At 33.7% G+C, this 18,196-nt stretch overlaps 1 protein-coding gene across 1 annotated transcript; it reads right to left on the bottom strand.

The window, feature by feature from the left end:
• Positions 1 to 15,884: 15,884 nt before the first annotated feature.
• LOC107809003 (zinc finger protein ZAT9-like) lies at positions 15,885 to 17,315 on the bottom strand. The gene has a single exon (XM_016633585.1). The coding sequence runs from the start codon at positions 17,283 to 17,285 to the stop codon at positions 15,969 to 15,971; it is 1,317 nt and encodes a 438-aa protein (XP_016489071.1). The 5' UTR covers positions 17,286 to 17,315; the 3' UTR covers positions 15,885 to 15,968.
• Between the last annotated feature and the right edge of the window lie 881 nt (positions 17,316 to 18,196).

Raw genomic sequence — 18,196 nt, 5'->3', positions numbered from 1 at the left:
AAAATCAGATTTTTATAAAATCTTCCAAAAACGAAAAAAATAAAGATTTGAAGGTCCATTTGATATCGGAATTGGACAAATTTTGTATGGTTAAACTCGTATCGGAACGGGTGTTCAGATTTCGTGAGTTTTTCCGAGATTTGAGACGCGGGTCCACTGCCGAATATTTTAATGAATTTCGGATTTTTATCCGGAAAATTTATAAATTCATATGGAATTAATTCCTATGATTCTTATTGAATATATCGAATTTTTTGTAAATAGATTTAAAACTTTCGGAGGCAAATTTAAAAGGAAAAGCTGTGATTGAATAATTGATTGGAATTTGCAAAGCGAGGTAAGTGTCGGGGTTAACCTTGACTTGAGGGAATAGAACCCTTAAGTTATTTATTATGTGAATTGCATATGAACGACGTATAGGCGAGGTGACGAGTGTCTATACGTTCTCAAATTAATTATTTGTCTGCTTACTTGAAAAATCATAAATTATTTTTAATCATAAATTAATTATTATAATAATTATTTTTCTCCTATTCTTTGTCACATATTAATTCTTGAATTCCCGCATTAATTGTTACATACTATTTGAATTATGTGTTTTAATTGTTATTTGACATTTAGCATATTAAATATTAAACTGCCTATTTTTTCTCTGATTTCTATAATAATTTGCTATTTGTCATTGTTTGTTTCATAATTAAATCATGATTATTGTATGCTTGTTATCTTATAGTTTTATATTAATTGTTGCATTTATCGAAAAAATTTCTTCTATAAGAATTGGTAAATGAATATGTTGGAGGAGCGGGTTGCACGCCGCAACAGAATTAATTGAAATGGATATATATTGGAGGATCGGGTTGCACGCCGCAACAGACTTATTAAAAAGTCAATATTTGAGGATCGGGTTGCACGCCGCAACAGATTTATTAAAAAGTCAATATCGGGGGATCGGATTGCACGCCGCAACAGACTTATTTAAAAGTCTATATATAAACTTGGTTGAAATAAATACATGACAGACTTGATTAAAAGGAATATATTGGGAGAGCGGGTTGCACGCTACAACAGAATTGAGTGTGAATATATTGTGAGAGCGGGTTGCACGCTGCAACAGCATTGGTTGAAATAATAATGGATTATGACTGCTGAGTTAGCTTTAATTATTATAAATGAGTTACCTGATTTATTGCTATAAGTTATTGTTGTTATCAATATTGCGTACAAGTTAATGTAAGTGAATCGCCTTAGCCTCGTCACTACTTTGTCGAGGTTAGGCTCAGCACTTACCAGTACATGGGGTCGGTTGTACTGATACTATACTCTGCACTTCTTGTGCAGATTTTGGAGTTGGTCCCAGCGGCGTACCATAGACTTGCTCAGATTTCAGCTACCAGAGGAGACTTGAGGTATAACTGCATGGCGTCCGCAGTTTTGAAGTCCTCGTCTATTTTATTTTAGCTGTGTGTTTATTTCCAGACAACTTTATTTATTCAGACCTTTATTTGTATTTATTCTAGAAGCTCGTGCACTTGTGACACCAATTCTGGGATGGTATTTATACACAGTTATTTTTCTTGGATTACTTCACTATATTTCAAACTTTGCTTCCGCTTTTGTTTCCTTGATTATTAATAATGTATGGATTGTTTAAAAATTGGTTAATATTATTCTAACGTTGGCTTGCCTAGCAAGTGAAATGTTAGGCGCCATCACGGTCCGAAGGTGAGAATTTTGGGTCGTGACAATATAACTAGAAACACAAAATACATGATAATAAAGTCTACTAGTACATCACGGAAGAAGACAAGAATTTACATATTCAATGAAACAAAATCACCAAGACAGGAACATAAATAAAGAAATATTAACAGGGCACTCCTGAGGTACCGCCTCGTAGTCCCAAATCATAAATAAATTCACAATATCTCATTTTCTAATATCACCGCGGGAGCCTTTACATTTAATTTTTAAAGAAATTATTTTTTCCGAAATGGCATCCCGTGTTTTAGCCATCCTTATCACATCGCATGACTTCTAGTAGTTCCCCTACTAGCCACGCGTTTCAAGCCACCCTTATCTCACCGCATGTGTTTCAACACCATGACCTTATATCACCGCATGACTTCTAGTAGTTCCCCTACTAACCATGCATTTCAAGCCACCCTTATATCACTGTATGCGTATCAATATCACAAGGCCCTCGGGACCCCGTTCGAACATACCAACATGTTCCCTAACATAAGACGGACCTACTCGAGGCCTCAAATCATATCAAACAATACCAAAACGACGAATCGCACCTCAAATCAAAATCTATGAACTTTGAACTTTCAAATTCTATATCTTGTGCCGAAACATATCAAATCAATCCGGAATGACTTCAAATTTTGCACACAAGTCATAAATGACATAACGAAACTATTCAAATTTCCTGAATCAGATTTCAACCCCAATATCGAAAAGTCAACCCCCCGGTCAAACTTTTCAAAATTCAACTTTCGTCATTTCAAGCTTACTTCCACTGCGGACCTCCAAATAATTTTTCGGACACGCTCCTAAGTCCAAAATCACCATACGGAGCTATTGACATCATCAAAATTCTATTCTGGAGTCATCTTCATACAGTTCCGACTCCTATAACTTAAGCTTCCGTTTTGGGGACCAAGTGTCCCAATTCACTCCAAATCATCCGGTAGCTGAAGCTGCTCAGGGCTTTATGCCGCTAGACGAGGCTTAAATTCTTAAAACGACAAGTCGGGTCGTTACATTCTCCACCTCTTAAACAAACGTTTGTCCTCAAATGTGCTAATAGTTATTCTAAGGTTACCTAATTGATGATGTTTTACTTTTACACATACACTCACGGTTGGTCTCACGTTACTGCATTGGAGGGTCCGGCAACACCATCTTATTTAAGATTATTTCTTTTATCCATATTTGTGAATCTTAAGACCAATTTATTTTTACACTCCAAACATTTTCAGAAAGTCCGATTTTTCATCAACGCATGGTATTACTCTCAACTAGCTGTAGCAACTCGTGCCTACGCACACATCAACTTTCTTGATAGTGTTGAAGTACTTCAAAATTTTTCTGGGGTGTTACATTCTTCCTCGCTTAGGATCATTCGTCCTCAAACAAATAACATAATTTATCTCTTCTTTCACACATATCAATCTCCCAAACTTTTTTCTAACTCCCAAATTTTTCAGAATATTTTGGCAGAGTCTCCCTTGTAAGTGGGCCTATCCACCTGCCAGAGCAACACCAAAACGACTCCTAACAACACATCCACAAGGTATATATCAATAATACTGATCTCAGCATTACAAGCATTGCATTATCATTATGATATCAGGACATGAAGTACATCATATGTATGCTCATCACCACATCTCAGGTCTTAAAAGCTGTTCATAATTAATTCCAGTATCATCAATTAATCTCATATTAACCAGTACCTCATTTCAAAATCTTTTTTTTCACAACACTGACAACATAATGTGAGGCATGAAGACCTCATAACTATTTTTCCGATTTAACGAGTCACATTTAACGCCACCTGGACACTCATCTTATAGGTTAAAGCTCAATATTTACAGCACGAAAATGGTTGAATATGCATAGAAAATATACAAGAATTATCAGATAAGCCTAACATGCATGACTCCCTATTAATATTATTGTACAAATTACATTTCACAAAGGGAGAATTTTAAACTCATATATATTTCACCACAAGGACCTCGTCCTTATATAACTTCCACTGCGGCTTGTAGCCCGGTTAAAATATTTCACATCATGTAAAAATGCGAGGATCTCGTCCTCAACTCCGAATCACAAGTATTTTGCACATCGTGCCAATTGAATTTCAATTTCCTTTCTTTCTTTTCAATAAATTTCGTAAGCATTTTTTATAACACATAACGAACCCTCATACCGGTAGGGCATATAATTTATAAAAATTGAAATCTATTATTCCGAAATCACATCAAAACCCACTGTATTGAATAATAAAATTTTGCTTTTGGACTTATAGCCCTCAATGGTGCACAAAAATAAAATGACAGACATAGGCTCACATCTTTAAATCTCCCAACAGGGATACATATATAAGTGGGTCACAAATTTACGAAGCTCACCCATAAGTGGAGCATAATAGGAGTACTCACCTCAATATTCAAAACCAAATCAAATTAAGGGGAAAATATCCTTTTATAACAAATATCAGGATCGTACCTGTAACGTCACCATCTGGTGTATTGGCTGCAGCCAAATCATAGCGATTATATCAATGGGTCGGGTCTCCAACTCTTAGGGGCCCACTACCCGTCTGTCCTCCACCTCTAGCTGACTGTGCACGTGGAGTATTAACTGGAATAAATCTTGTAGCCTAACTATTCTGATGAAATCCGTCTCTTCCAAGTCTGGGACATTCCTCTTGATGTGTCTAGTAAAATCACACTGATAACAACCCCTCTGTCGGTTCGGTTGCTCATACTGAGTCTCTGCCGGATAACTGGAATAACCATTATAGGAACCACGTGCCGGTGGTGCATTAAAAGAACTTACTGTAGCACCCCGAGTATTCTGAAATTATTTCTGTGACCACGCTGGTACTGAATTTCGGAGAACCTTTCAATACCACATAAATACATCTCAGGCCAAAACTGATATAACACATGACACCCACAATTTGATCGTTGATAGTGGACTCCCCTCACTTGGCGTGAAACCACAGGGCACATTCTGATGATCCGCAATACTAACCTTCATCGCTCGTACGACTCCGATCATAAGACATCTCAACCATTTATTTTGCGCATGTCATCCTCATGACAGTTAAACTCGCTTCCTCTAGTGCCTTGGTTGCGTACGTACCCTTCGCTAAATTGAAATCCCATATGAACTACATAGTCTTTAATACCACCAGCTATTTTAGATCTACATCCACCTCGTGACCCTACCACAATTTATGATGATTAGGCAATTAATTAAACCTTCATAATATCATACTTATCAACTAGATGTCAGAACCTGCTGCACCCCAATGTGCACAACTGAATGATCTCTCAATACTTCCGCATCCTCTATCTGGACGACACGTTGTAATAATGGTTGAGCAACTCTGGCTCTCTTATAACCCCTCTATAGTATCACGAACCGTTGGCGCATAGTTGATATCGAGTACGCAATTTCATACACGAGTGGATGCAAAAGGACATAAGATATATGCTTCAAGCTGAATAAATATCGCACGATAAGGAATGAAAGAAGTAAAATTTTCTAATAGTTTTGTAGCCTCTCGAAGATAAGTACAAACGTCTCCGTACCGATCCGCAAGACTCTACTAAACTCGTTCGTGACTCGTAGAACCTATGAACCTAGAGCTCTGATACCAACTTATCACGACCCAAAATCCCACCACAAACGTCGTGATGGCACCTAGTCTCTAAGACTAGGTAAGCCGATTACAATTACCTTTTGAAGCCATTTTTTTAAACCAACAGCGGAAATAATCACAATATACAACCTCCCAAGACTGGTAGTACTGAGTCACGAACTCTAACTAAATAGATGGAATGATCACGAAGACTGAATATACAATAGTGTTTGATTATAAATTAACAGTACAATGAAATGAAAAGACTCCAAAGGACTGTGACGGCCAAAGCAACTCTACCTTGAATCTTTACGATCGTGCTTTAACTCTGCTCAAGTAGATACCTCCAATACCTAGTTCTGCACAAAAATGTGCAGAAGTGTAGAGTGAGCACACCACAGCGGTGCCCGATAAGTATCAAAACTAACCTCAATGGAGTAGAGACGAGGTACAATCAAGACACTCATTAGTCTAATAACCTGTGCAATCTGATATACAAAATACTAGGAAACAATAACAATAAGGGCAGGATAAAACAACCAGTGATATACACAACAGACAACAAGAATATCATTAATATCCCCCAATAATTAATAAACTCAATTACACCCAATTAAATTAACTCTTTCAAATAAATGTCTTTCACATATAATTCCTTCATATAATTCTTTTTGAATAAAAATCCTTCCAAATAAATATTTTGAATATAATTCTTTCAATTAAAAAGTCACCATATGACACCTCATTTCATAATCATAAAAAATACGGGTCTCAGCCCATTTTCATATTTTTCGTAAACACGGGTCTCGGTCCATTTTCATATTTTCACGGCACCTCGTGCCCATAATTAAATCATCATATTTTTCCGGCACCTCGTGCCCTCAATTCATATCTCAACTGCACAAACAACTCACGTGCCAAATATCCTCAATATATATAAGATCCACATGATCAATATATTTCCACTAAAGTGAGTTTAAAAGTTTTAAATCAAGTAAGAAATCAACAAAGAATTAAATTTATTTTTAGAATTCATTTGGGTGAAGAATGTAACATTTCACTTAAATTAAGGCATCAGATAAGCTACTGGTTTGGTTGTAAAACTATTTAATTTAAAATAAAATAATAATTCCTTTTTATTTAAATAAACTCAATCATCGAAAATCAGTAAAAAAAAAAACAGAAATATACTTCTTCAGAGTCACGTGCTAAAAAGCCAAAGCCAACACAATATAACTAGGAACACAAAACACATGATAATAAAGTCTACTAGTACATCACGGAAGAAGACAAGAATTTACATATTCAATGAAACAAAATCAACAAGACAAGAACATAAATAAAGAAATATCAACAGGGCACTCCCGAGCTATCGCCTCGTAGTCTCAAATCAGAAATAAATTCACAATATCTCATTTTCTTATTTCACCGCGGAAGCCTTCACATTTAATTTTTAAAGAAATTATTTTTTCCGAAATGGCATCCCGCGTTTTAGACATCCTTATCACACCGCATGGCTTCTAGTAGTTTACCTACTAGCCACGCATTTCAAGCCACCTTTATCTTACCGTATGCGTTTCAACACCCTGACCTTATATCACCGCATGACTTCTAGTAGTTCCCCTACTAGCCATGCGTTTCAAGCCCACCTTATCTCACCGCATGCGTATCAATATCACAATATTTCACAAATCGCACCTCAAGTGCCCAAATATCACATCATAATACAACTTGCACCTCAAGTGCCCAAATATTACAACATATCACAAATTGCACATCAAGTGCTCAAATCTTACAACATATCACAAATTGCACATCAAGTGCTCAATTATTATAACTTGTCACAGAAATCAACAACACATTATTTTTCCACAATAAGAAGCCATGACTCGATCATAATGTGCACAACATCTTAACAAAATGTTCGGGAGTGAACAACTCAACCGAATAATATTTTACAATTGGGCACTTTGCCTCAATATGATTCACGGCCTTTATAATTCAGTACCAAATTTTTTACAACGTGAACTGATAAGTAATTCATCTTATTAACTAAATTTTTTATTTTAACTATTTGTAGGTAAAATCAATAATGAAAGTATTTTTCATAAAAAAAAATGGCAACTCAAACAAACACAGGGTTCACATAAAAGTCAAGTGACAATCACACCAATTTATCATATAAAAACAACCTCGGCAAACAAAGAATGAGGCATGACAAATAAGGGATTTAATAAGTTACAACAATTTTCCAACTTAATACTTAAGGGCGTCTATGAATTTCAACCGATATTATTTACACATATAAACTAAGTACATACTAGTCACCTCACGTACATGGTTTTCAATTATATAATTTACACATAAGACTCAATGCCTAAGGGATAATTCCCCCACTCAAGGTTAGGCAAGATACTTACCTTTTTGAAGTTATGCCAATATTCCATAATCATCTTCTTGCTTGAATTGACCTCCAAACACCTCGAATCTAGCCACAAATAATTGGATTCAGTCAATAAAATTTATTAGAATTAATTCCATAAGAAAATACTAATTTTCCAACAAAAATCCAAAATTAGCTCAAAAATCGTCCGTGGGGCCCACATCACGTAACCCGACAAAAGTTACGAAATCTGAAAGCCCATTCAACCACGAATCTAACCATACCAATTTTACCAAAATCCGACCTCAACTCGACCTCCAAATCTTCAAATCTTATTTTCAAATCCCTAAATTCAAACCCCCGATTTACACCTCAAAAACATGTAATCTACTCGGATTAGTCGATGATAATTCAATATTATGGAGTAGAAATGATCACAAGTGACTTACTTCATGTTTTCCTTGAATTCTTTCTCAAAATCGCCCCAAAATCCGTGCTCGAAGGCCCAAAAATGGCAAAAACTCGGAACCCCTCTGTTTTTAACATTCTGTCCAGGATTTTCGCACCCGCGGTGATTTCTTCGCATCTGTGGTCTTCGTACCCGCGGTGATTTCTTCGCACCTGCGGTCTTCGCACCCGCGGTAATATTTTTCACACCCGCGGTGCCTGGCCAGCCCATGCATTTTTTGCTTCAGCGACTAATTTCTCACATCCGCGAGCTCGCACCTGCGGCCCTTTTTCGCGCATGTGCGATCACACCAGATGCCCAGCTGCTTCAGCTCCTCCTCCAAATCCAAATTCGATCCGTTAAGCATATGAAACTCACTCGAGGCCCTCGGGATCCCGTACGAACATACCAACAAGTTCCATAACATAACACGGACATACTCGAGGCCTCAAATCATATCAAACAACATAAAAACGAGGAATCGCACCTCAAATCAAAATCTATGAACTTTGAACTTTCAAATTCTATATCTTGTGCCGAAACATATCTAATCAATCCGGAATTACTTCAAAATTTGCACACAAGTCATAAATGACATAACGAAGCTATTCAAATTTTCAGAATCAGATTTCGACCCCGATATCGAAAAGTCAATCCCCCGGTCAAACTTTTCAAAATTCAACTTTCGTCATTTCAAGCTTACTTCCACTACGGATCTCCAAATAATTTTTCGGACACGCTCCTAAGTCCAAAATCACCATACGGAGCTATTGACATCATCAAAATTCCATTCCGGAGTCGTCTTCACACAGTTCCGACTACGGTAAAAATCCTAAAACTTAAACTTCCGTTTTGGGAACCAAGTGTCCCAAATCACTCCAAATCATCTGGTAGTTGAATTCAACCACGCACGCAAGCCAATACTCATAATAAGAAGCTGCTCAGGGCCTTATGCCGCCAGTCGGGGCTTAAATTCTTATAACGACAAGTCGAGTCGTTACACTTTGTCAAATCAATTCAATAAACTTTTTTTTTTTCAAATTCATATTTGTTTGATTGCGTATGTGTACAGATGTATCACACATATATAGTTCGCAGTGAACGACCAATGAACCCAAGGAAAAATAGAATGATCAAAAGATTACAATATGAACCATAATATAATACATTGTAATAAGTAACACAAAATTTAGGCAAACCAGTCATTAATTACAAGATTCCGGTGAGTTTGGGTATAATTGTTTTTTAAACTTTTTTCAGAATTTTTTTACTTTTTTGGAATCTATGTTTTGTCATAAAAATTCAAATTTCACTTCAAGTTGAATTTCGGAATTTTATGGAATTTGAAAAATTCTAAAAAGTTATTTTTTAAAATTTTCACATCAAATCACTCACAAAAATTCAAAAATAATTTCAAATTATATTTATATCTAAACAAAACTCTAATTTTTAAATATTATTTTTAATTAATTCTTTTTCACTTTTTCCGAGATTTCATAATTTTTATGTCCAAACGCCCATTTAGCTTTTTAAAAATTAGCATATTATCTTGCAAATCCACAATCACAACACCATTTTCGAGAACTTTGTTTGGTTCTATAGAAATAAATATATGGATGGGGTTTGTTGTAACCAAATCAGAGGCCACTGATAAGCTCTTTTGGCAAAATGCTTACGTGTCTCTCTTCTTCCAATTTTTTCCTTGCTTTGTGTAGAACAAAAACAAAAATGAAATTAAATGAAAAAAGATTACTGTAATCCCTTCCTGAATAATTAACTTACAACTTAACAAGTTTTTTCTTCAAAATAAAATATCCAAAAACAAAAATAGACACAAAAGTATAATATAGAGCAAAAACACACATCAAGTAATATTACTGTGATCCCAAATATTAGTTATTGGCAAAGTGAATTGTTTATTTCAAATATTTGATGTCTTAAAACAATTATGAAGTCAAATTTATCCTTGTTGTTCTAATTAGTGGAATATTAAATAAGTGAGACATTTGAAAAGAAATAAAAAATAAAATAGATAAAGACTTTTATAATTAAGAATATTAAATATATATCTTAAGTAGTGTACATAAATTTAAAAGAAAGATAGTAATATGGACGGAAAGAGTATTTAAGGACTTGACTGGTTACTGTCGTTTGGTTGGGAAACAAGTTATCTTAAGATTAATTATCTTAAAAATAGTACTATAATTTCAAAATTAGTTATACCGTAATTTTATCCTAACTAAACGAGAGTCAAACTTATCTCAAGTTTATTCCAAAATTACTTATTTTTTTATCCCTCTGTACCGAACCAGCCCTAAGATTCCAGAGGAAAGAAAGAAAAGTAACATAGAAGTCGGCGGGTTTCCCGTAGGATCATTTGTTAGCTGGAGATTTTGAGGTTCTAGTTTATAAATCGTGATACAAATAAATGCGCTTTATCTGTAAGTTTTATTTACTGTCCATTTGATAATCAAAAAAGTTTATTTACTGTCCATCACATGATATGACATGGTTGATTTTTGCTTTGTCCCAATAATGCTTCTAAAAAAAAGGTGAAAATCAGAGGGCTGATTTACAATTACCAGAAGATCTTTTTTCTCTTCCAGTTTCGTATGGGAGGTCCATAGACCATAGTAGGATTAAAAGAATGTAAGACACCACTTCTACGTGTGAGTGATATACCAATTAATAGAATAAAAAAATAATAAGAAGATTTGGACTTTATTCTTATTGGTAAAAGCATAGTAAAATTTAAGGTAGCTAAGTTATACTAATTAAGGGTTCTCAACTCAGAAGTAAATCTATAATTTGTGTTGGGATTATACCACATTCCATTTATTTTATTGAGTTTGAAATCTATTAGTTATACCGAATTCGAATGTACACTGCATCAACCCCAGGGTGATCGGTGCATTTCGTACATTCAAAAGGTGTAATTGCATTTAACAAGATCTCTTTCCTTATAGTGTAAAAATTTGTATATAATAGAGTCACTTATAATATAATTATAAATAAATAGTTATGATAAATATTACTCTCTCTGTTTCAATTTAGATAACACATTTTTCTTATTAATCCGTTCAAAAAAAGAATGACACATTTTAATATTTAGAAATAATTTAGCTTTAAATTTTTTATTCTACCAACTTTATTTTTAATGAGAAATTTTTATATCCACACAAATATTATGACCTCACTAAAATTTTACCGCTTAAGCTTTTAGCACCACATATTTAAAATATCTTTTTTTTTAATTAAATTTTGTGTCAAGTCAAATTATATCATCCAAATTGAAACGGAGAGTACTACTAATAGCATATTAACTTGCTATCATAAGTTAAATTACACTATTTTTTCCCACTATATATGCAGGTCTCAATGCAAATGCAATGTGTCTTTTGCTTTTTACAGAGCACAGAGGCTGCGGTGATAGTACTACCATTCAGTGCAAAACTGCAAATTCGGCTCCAATATATTGTTGCAGCTCTTGTACTTGTTGTTTTTACTATTACCATATTCACTCCATAATATCCTTCTCTGTCTTTTCATTTACTGACATCAATATGAAGAAAAGAAAGAGAAAACATATCTGCCACTTTTTTTCCTTTCTAAAGATAATGAAACCTACTTATATTGAGCTAGCTAGGAAGAGTTCTTTTTAATAATATTCTACTCTATCTCTCATGTACTTGTTTTTCTTTTTTCTTTTTATCTCAGAAATGTAAGATTAGGGTAACTTTGATTTGTTGATCTGATTTTGAAATTCCTTTGCAATAGCTGACAAGAACTAGTAAAGATATTTGTGTGGACACAAAATTTAAATGCATAAGCTAAATACTTACTATAAATTAGTAAGCTTTTGTTTGGTCAAAGATTTTGGTTACTTTCTGATTTCTGTTATTGATACAGATTTTTGTTTCTGAGTCGAGGGGCTTCCGGAAATAGTCTCTCAATCCCTCCGGGGTAGGGATAAGATCTGCGTACATACTACCTCAGACCCCACTAGTGGGATTATTAATGGGTTGTTGTTGTTGTCTTTCAAAAACAATTTGAAAATATTGTATGTTCATGAAAAGTGATCTTTGTTTCAAAAACTTTTGAATTTTTTTTTTCGAGTTCAAACCAGTTTTTGGGTGAAATATTTTCTTCCACTCACAAAACTTTACTTTTTTTTCAAATAAAATGCATGTCCAAACATAACTTTAACTTCCAAAAATTATTTTTCAACACAACTTTTAAAGCTCTTTTTTCAAGTTTCAACCAATTTTTTGTCCGAACGCTAGCTAAAATTGCTCATGTTATCAATAACCAAATCGGCCGTGGTGATAATTTACTAGAGTTTTACGTGTCTTCGTCTTTCCCGGTAAAAGAATAAAATTTATACTAGGATTCTAATTTTAAATGATTTTCAAATAGAGAAAGATGTTAGGACATACTAAAAAGAAAATTGGGCCGCATAAAACGAGACACATGAAGTAATTAATACAAATGGAAAATGTGATTCGTGTTTCAATCGGTCATTTTAACAGTAAATCTCTATTAAAAATGGTGCAATTAGTCTTGACAATTTTTGACCCAGTCATGAGGTAAGATATTCCATCCTTCCCGAAAATTGATTGGAAGTCTCATAATCGTTCCTCCAATTTGAACTTTTAATTGTCCTGGATATTAAAAAGAGGAAATGATTCAACGTAATTTTTTATAATTTGAACGGAAGAATATGATTAATATCTCTTCTTCTTTATTTCGAATCTCTTCAAAGATTTGACATAAAATTACAACAACAACAAATACAGTGTAATCCCAACAAGTAGGGTTTAGGAAAGTTAGTGTGTACGCATATTTTACCCCTACCTTTAATAAGACATAGATACTGTTTCCGGTAGTCCCTCGGCATAGATTTAGAAAAATTATAACGAGTCACAAAATCAATTAATCCCATTAATCATCAAAGTAAGAGGTCAATTTAATAAATATTCACTGACTAGTCAGCAAAAGGAAAATGTGATTCGTGTTTCTGAAAGTAAACATAATAGGGTTTGGTATTAAATTTTGGGACCTTACACTTAACAAGTTGCTGAAAGTACCATCTAAATTGTAGAGCCAAAAATTCTACTACCTTAATTATGTATAGCTTCATCAAACTTTTTGACTGAGCTCTTATACTTTTTTTCTTTTTCCTTTTCTTTTTGCATTATTGCGATCTGAATAAAGGTTATCACATCAAATGGAACTGATAACAAAATGATTATAGGGATATACCGTGAAAGAAGAAACAAAAAACGAAAATTACAAATCTAAGCAAAATCATTCAACTCATAAATATCGTAAATTCATAATTTATTTTTGTCAACATTGTTCTAACTAATTTGCTATGATGGGGCCGGGTTGGCCTGTGAAAATAGAGGAGGCGAAAGGAAGAGAGTTCAATTTCAGTTGCATTTATTACAACGGAAAATATTTTTTGAAGGTTCCTTTATTTTTCTAATTATAAAATATTTTATGGCATTTGGTTGGAGAATGAAAAATATTTTCTTTAAAAAAAAAAGATATTTATTAAACTTTGAAAATAATATTAGCAAACCAAATAGTATTTTGATCAAATTTAGTGTTTCAGATTGAAAATAATGTTTACGTGTTGGTTAGAGCAGAAATATGAAATTAACAATTGAGATAGATTTTAAGAAAAATAATTTGCACATGAAAAGTAAAAATATGCCCTTTAACACCAGAAAATACTTACTTTATGAAAACCATTTTTTGTCATACGAAACATACTTATCTATTAATTTTCTTGTCTGTGACTTTGGTTTTACAGGTTGGCTATTGTAGCTTCAAAACTGAAAAAATCAATTTATTTGCAGCTCTCTTTGGACATTGGCTGATGTTTATAATAAATTGGCATAGTTATAGTAAGAGATATACTGAACTTTTGTTCCTTGGCCTTTTCTTCAATGCTATAGCTTAGACTTTTCCAATTTCAACACCCTTCGACATAACTTCATTGCCTCCAATTGATTTTTCCCTTTTTACTCAAACCGAATTTTTAATTTTGATTTTATAACTAAATACACATAAAAATTCTTTCTGCTATATTACTCCAGGTTGTAGCATAAAATTATGTTATTACTTAATTTTGAAAAATAAAGTACGAATTTTTTGAGAGAGAAATTAAATTAGTTACATAATTTTTTCTTCTTTTAGAAGCCTAGTAAACACCCAATAAATTAAGGAACAAAAAGGAATAAGAAAAAAGTAGGGAAATTAACAGCTATGTCCATTTATAAGTAGTTTATTACAAAAATTGATAAATTTATAAAATATTACTAATATTAGCCAATTAGTTATTTGTAGCCAAAAAAGGTCAATTCTTTGCTTTATTTTGAGTGGGTGTTATTAGAATAAATTGGGTACATCTTAAGGAGCTTGAATATCAGTTTTGGGATGATTTGGTGGAGTTTTGAGGTGGTTTGAATTGAAAATTCGAAGTAGAATACGAACATAAAAAAATGATATGTGTATCACACTGTGTATCATTTGTGTATCACATATGTATCATATTTGTATCAAATGTGTATCACATGTATACTTGTGTATGACATACATGCGTGATACATGTTTGATACATGTGTCGCAAAATATTTTTTGAACTCGATTTTAACTACGGATTTTGACACCAAATCAGTCCAAATCATTTCCAATCTTCCTCAAATTTTGTATATTGACCCATCTGTATGTTTTCAATGAATTTCAACCATACCCATTGAAAAAAGTTCTTTTTGCTTAGATTTTTGGAATATATATATATATATATATATATATATATATATATATATATATATATATATATATATTATTCCATCACCTTTTTTGCTATCTTATCCATGAAATTTTCTTTCCGTCTTGCATCTAATGTTGCTGATCACGCTTTAAAATATAGAAGAAGATCTTTGCATGTGATTCTTGGAGAGAAAGAACCTTAGTTATTCAAATTTTTCATTTTTATATGTGTTTGACTTATTTGATAAGTATATAATTAATGACTAAAGGTTGTAAGTTGAAATTTATTTGTGACATTTCGGTAATACTCCCAAAAAAGCGTGTAACTTATTCTGATTATGTCAAATAGACAGTCCATTGACTAGAAATAACAGGGATTTAAAGTTTTGTTTAAGACATGGGAATAGCATAAAGAGTAGCGAACTCTTGTAGGATTCATTGACTAGCTAGAAAATGTAAAAATTGTAATTATTTGGAATTTTGGGTCATAATTTCCTGCTTTGGTGTCCATTATTTCTAATGTAACATCCAACTAATATGTTATGAAAAATGTAACATCACATCTGACATCGTTTTAACACTCGAAAAAAAAACTTAAAAAAGAGAAAGAGTCACTAAAACAAGAGAGCTAGCGACTCAAGCTTCATGCAGGCGAGTTGCAACCTAAAATTCGGACTGTCGACGGGTTTTTTGGAGTTAGCTCAATCAATATAGTACTAATCAAGCCGACTATTAATGACTAACAAGCCACGCCGCATGTGGTGCAGGAGACGAGGGAACATGGGGGATTAATTCAGCTGCAAGATCGTGAATCAAGAATGTTATAAAAAATGTATAGGGTATTATTATTAGTATAAATATGTTAAACATTTTGGGACATCCCAGAAGAAAGAATTGTCTATAAATTGGGACGGAGAGTATAATTTACTAACTATTTTGTAGCTTACAAAACAATGACTATGATACTAACCTTAGAGGGTTGCTACTATATCTGGAGTTGGACCAATTCCAACTTGTAACCAAGAAGATCCTCCATCCAAATTCACATCTTTAAGGTTACTCAACTTTGCTTCCTTAGCCTTATAATTTTCTTCCCTACTCAAATCTTCTGTTGAAACTTTGGACTTCTGATTTAGACTCAGATTTAGATTATTAGTATCAACTTCTTGGTCTGTCCATAGCTGGAGATAGCTTCTTGGGCCTTCATGTTCAAATGGATTGTGTAATTTCTGCCCAACTTCAGCAGCATTGCCTAGTTGTGCTGAGAAATTTAGATCTAGTGGTTGATCAGAGTTGGTAAACATTGGCTTGTTGAATAGTTGTTCTTGGTTGTGATATTGGATTTCTTGAAAAGTTGGTATAAATGTAGTCTCTGGCAAACTTGATGTTAGCCAGTGACATCTTTTGTGTCCACCCAAGGCTTGTCCAGATGAAAAAACTCGATAACAAATCGAGCATTGATGAACCCTCGATCTCTTTCTTGAAAACGAGCCCGATGATGAGGGAGAGTGGGATTGAAAAGAGTTAGATTCTTGATGTAAAATTAAATCAGTAGGAGAGATCAAGTCTTCATCGATGTCAATATCATTATTGTTGTTGTTATTATTGTCGTCAAGTTTAGCAGCATAACACCCTTTAACTTTCTTATGACTAGCTCTATGTCCCCCCAAAGCTTGGTGGGAATTAAAGATTTTCTTACATGCTTTACATTGAAACATGCATTTTTCCACTTCTTTAGCCTTGTTTTCGACCTCCTTGTTGTTATCGGACAAATCATAAGATTTGTTCGACAACATGACCAAACAATTAGCTAGATCTTCATCTTCATCTTCTTCTCTCGAACCATATTGATCCTTATCATAACCATAGTACTCCGATTTTGCATTATATGACTGAACATTTCTTTCAATATCTGATGATCCAGGCGATGACACTGGTGACAAAGTTAAAGTCTCATCTACAACATATTTCCCACGATCATTGGGAGGCCACATTGAGGACTTTCTATCACGATCTTCACTTGCTCGATTGCCAAATAATCGATTAGAATTAGCACGAAGATTATACGAATGCTTTTGTCCCTCTTGTTTATTATCCCTTCTAAAGTTGTTGTTTATCATAAATCTTTGTTCACTAATTTCTTCTCCATAATTTCTATTAGTATCCCCTACTCCATGAGATCTCATGTGGCCACCAAGAGCTCCAGCAGAACTAAAAACCCTCTTACATACTCTACAATAGTGTACAACACTTGATATTGTTTCATTTTTCTCACTATTGTCCACCATTTTAACTCTCTAAAAGTAACAAAGAAAATGTTAAAGAAACTATGGGAGTATGTTTTGTAGTATAGTTCAAGACAGGGTTGGTATATATAAAGAATTAGATAGTGACAGTAGTGAAGGTTGTGGTGTATAAGTAAATGGATTATTATAGCAAAGTGAGGGAAGTCCTAGTTTTTAGTTGAAGTTAGTTGATTGTGGATGAGAAGAAGAGAGAGTTTGTTATGAGTAAAGGGAGGGGAGTGAAAATGAGTGTATGACAAGTGGAAGGTTCAGTTTATGTGGTTGGCAGACTATTTCTAACTCTCGTGGTTATAGCAATGTTTTTCTTCAGTCAAATCTTACTGACACAAAATCGTATTGTACGTAATGTTGTACTAAGAAATTTGTAAGATTGGTGGACTACTTTACTAGTGACTTCTATCTAAAAATACTGTTGTAATAGTCTAACAGAATAATTAAACAAAATAAACACATACACGTACAATAAGTGGCATTATTAGTTTTACGAATATAGTAGACTTAAGACACTAGTTTCTATTTCTTTGTTGATTAAATTCTCATTGCATGCTTGTAAGGATCGAAATAATCAGGTGTCATGCGAAAGTTAGTAAAACAAACTTTAAACGACGATAAATCAGACAACAAAAGAGAAATATACTAAAAGAGATACAAACATTTAACGTGGTTCGGTCAACTGACATACATCCACAGATGTAGATGAGCAATCCACTAAATAAAAGAGAATATAAAATATCGAGAGAATTGAACAACCTCACGAAGTGGCAAACACAAGTGACACACTAACACTTGTTCCGTAAAGTTCTCGCCCTAAACAAGACTCTCAAACCCCGTATGGTTACATCGTGGATGCTACTGAATGAGAAGAAATGATCCTCAATTTATAGAAGCCTAAA

The sequence above is a fragment of the Nicotiana tabacum genome, chromosome 23 (assembly GCF_000715075.1).
Source record: "Nicotiana tabacum cultivar K326 chromosome 23, ASM71507v2, whole genome shotgun sequence".
Classification (NCBI taxonomy): Eukaryota; Viridiplantae; Streptophyta; class Magnoliopsida; order Solanales; family Solanaceae; genus Nicotiana; species Nicotiana tabacum.
This window is presented reverse-complemented; position numbering and strand designations above follow the sequence as displayed.

Bases quoted from the DNA above. Each gene is read 5' to 3' on its own strand.
- LOC107809003 (XM_016633585.1), bottom strand. From the start codon at position 17,285: ATGGTGGACAATAGTGAGAAAAATGAAACAATATCAAGTGTTGTACAC.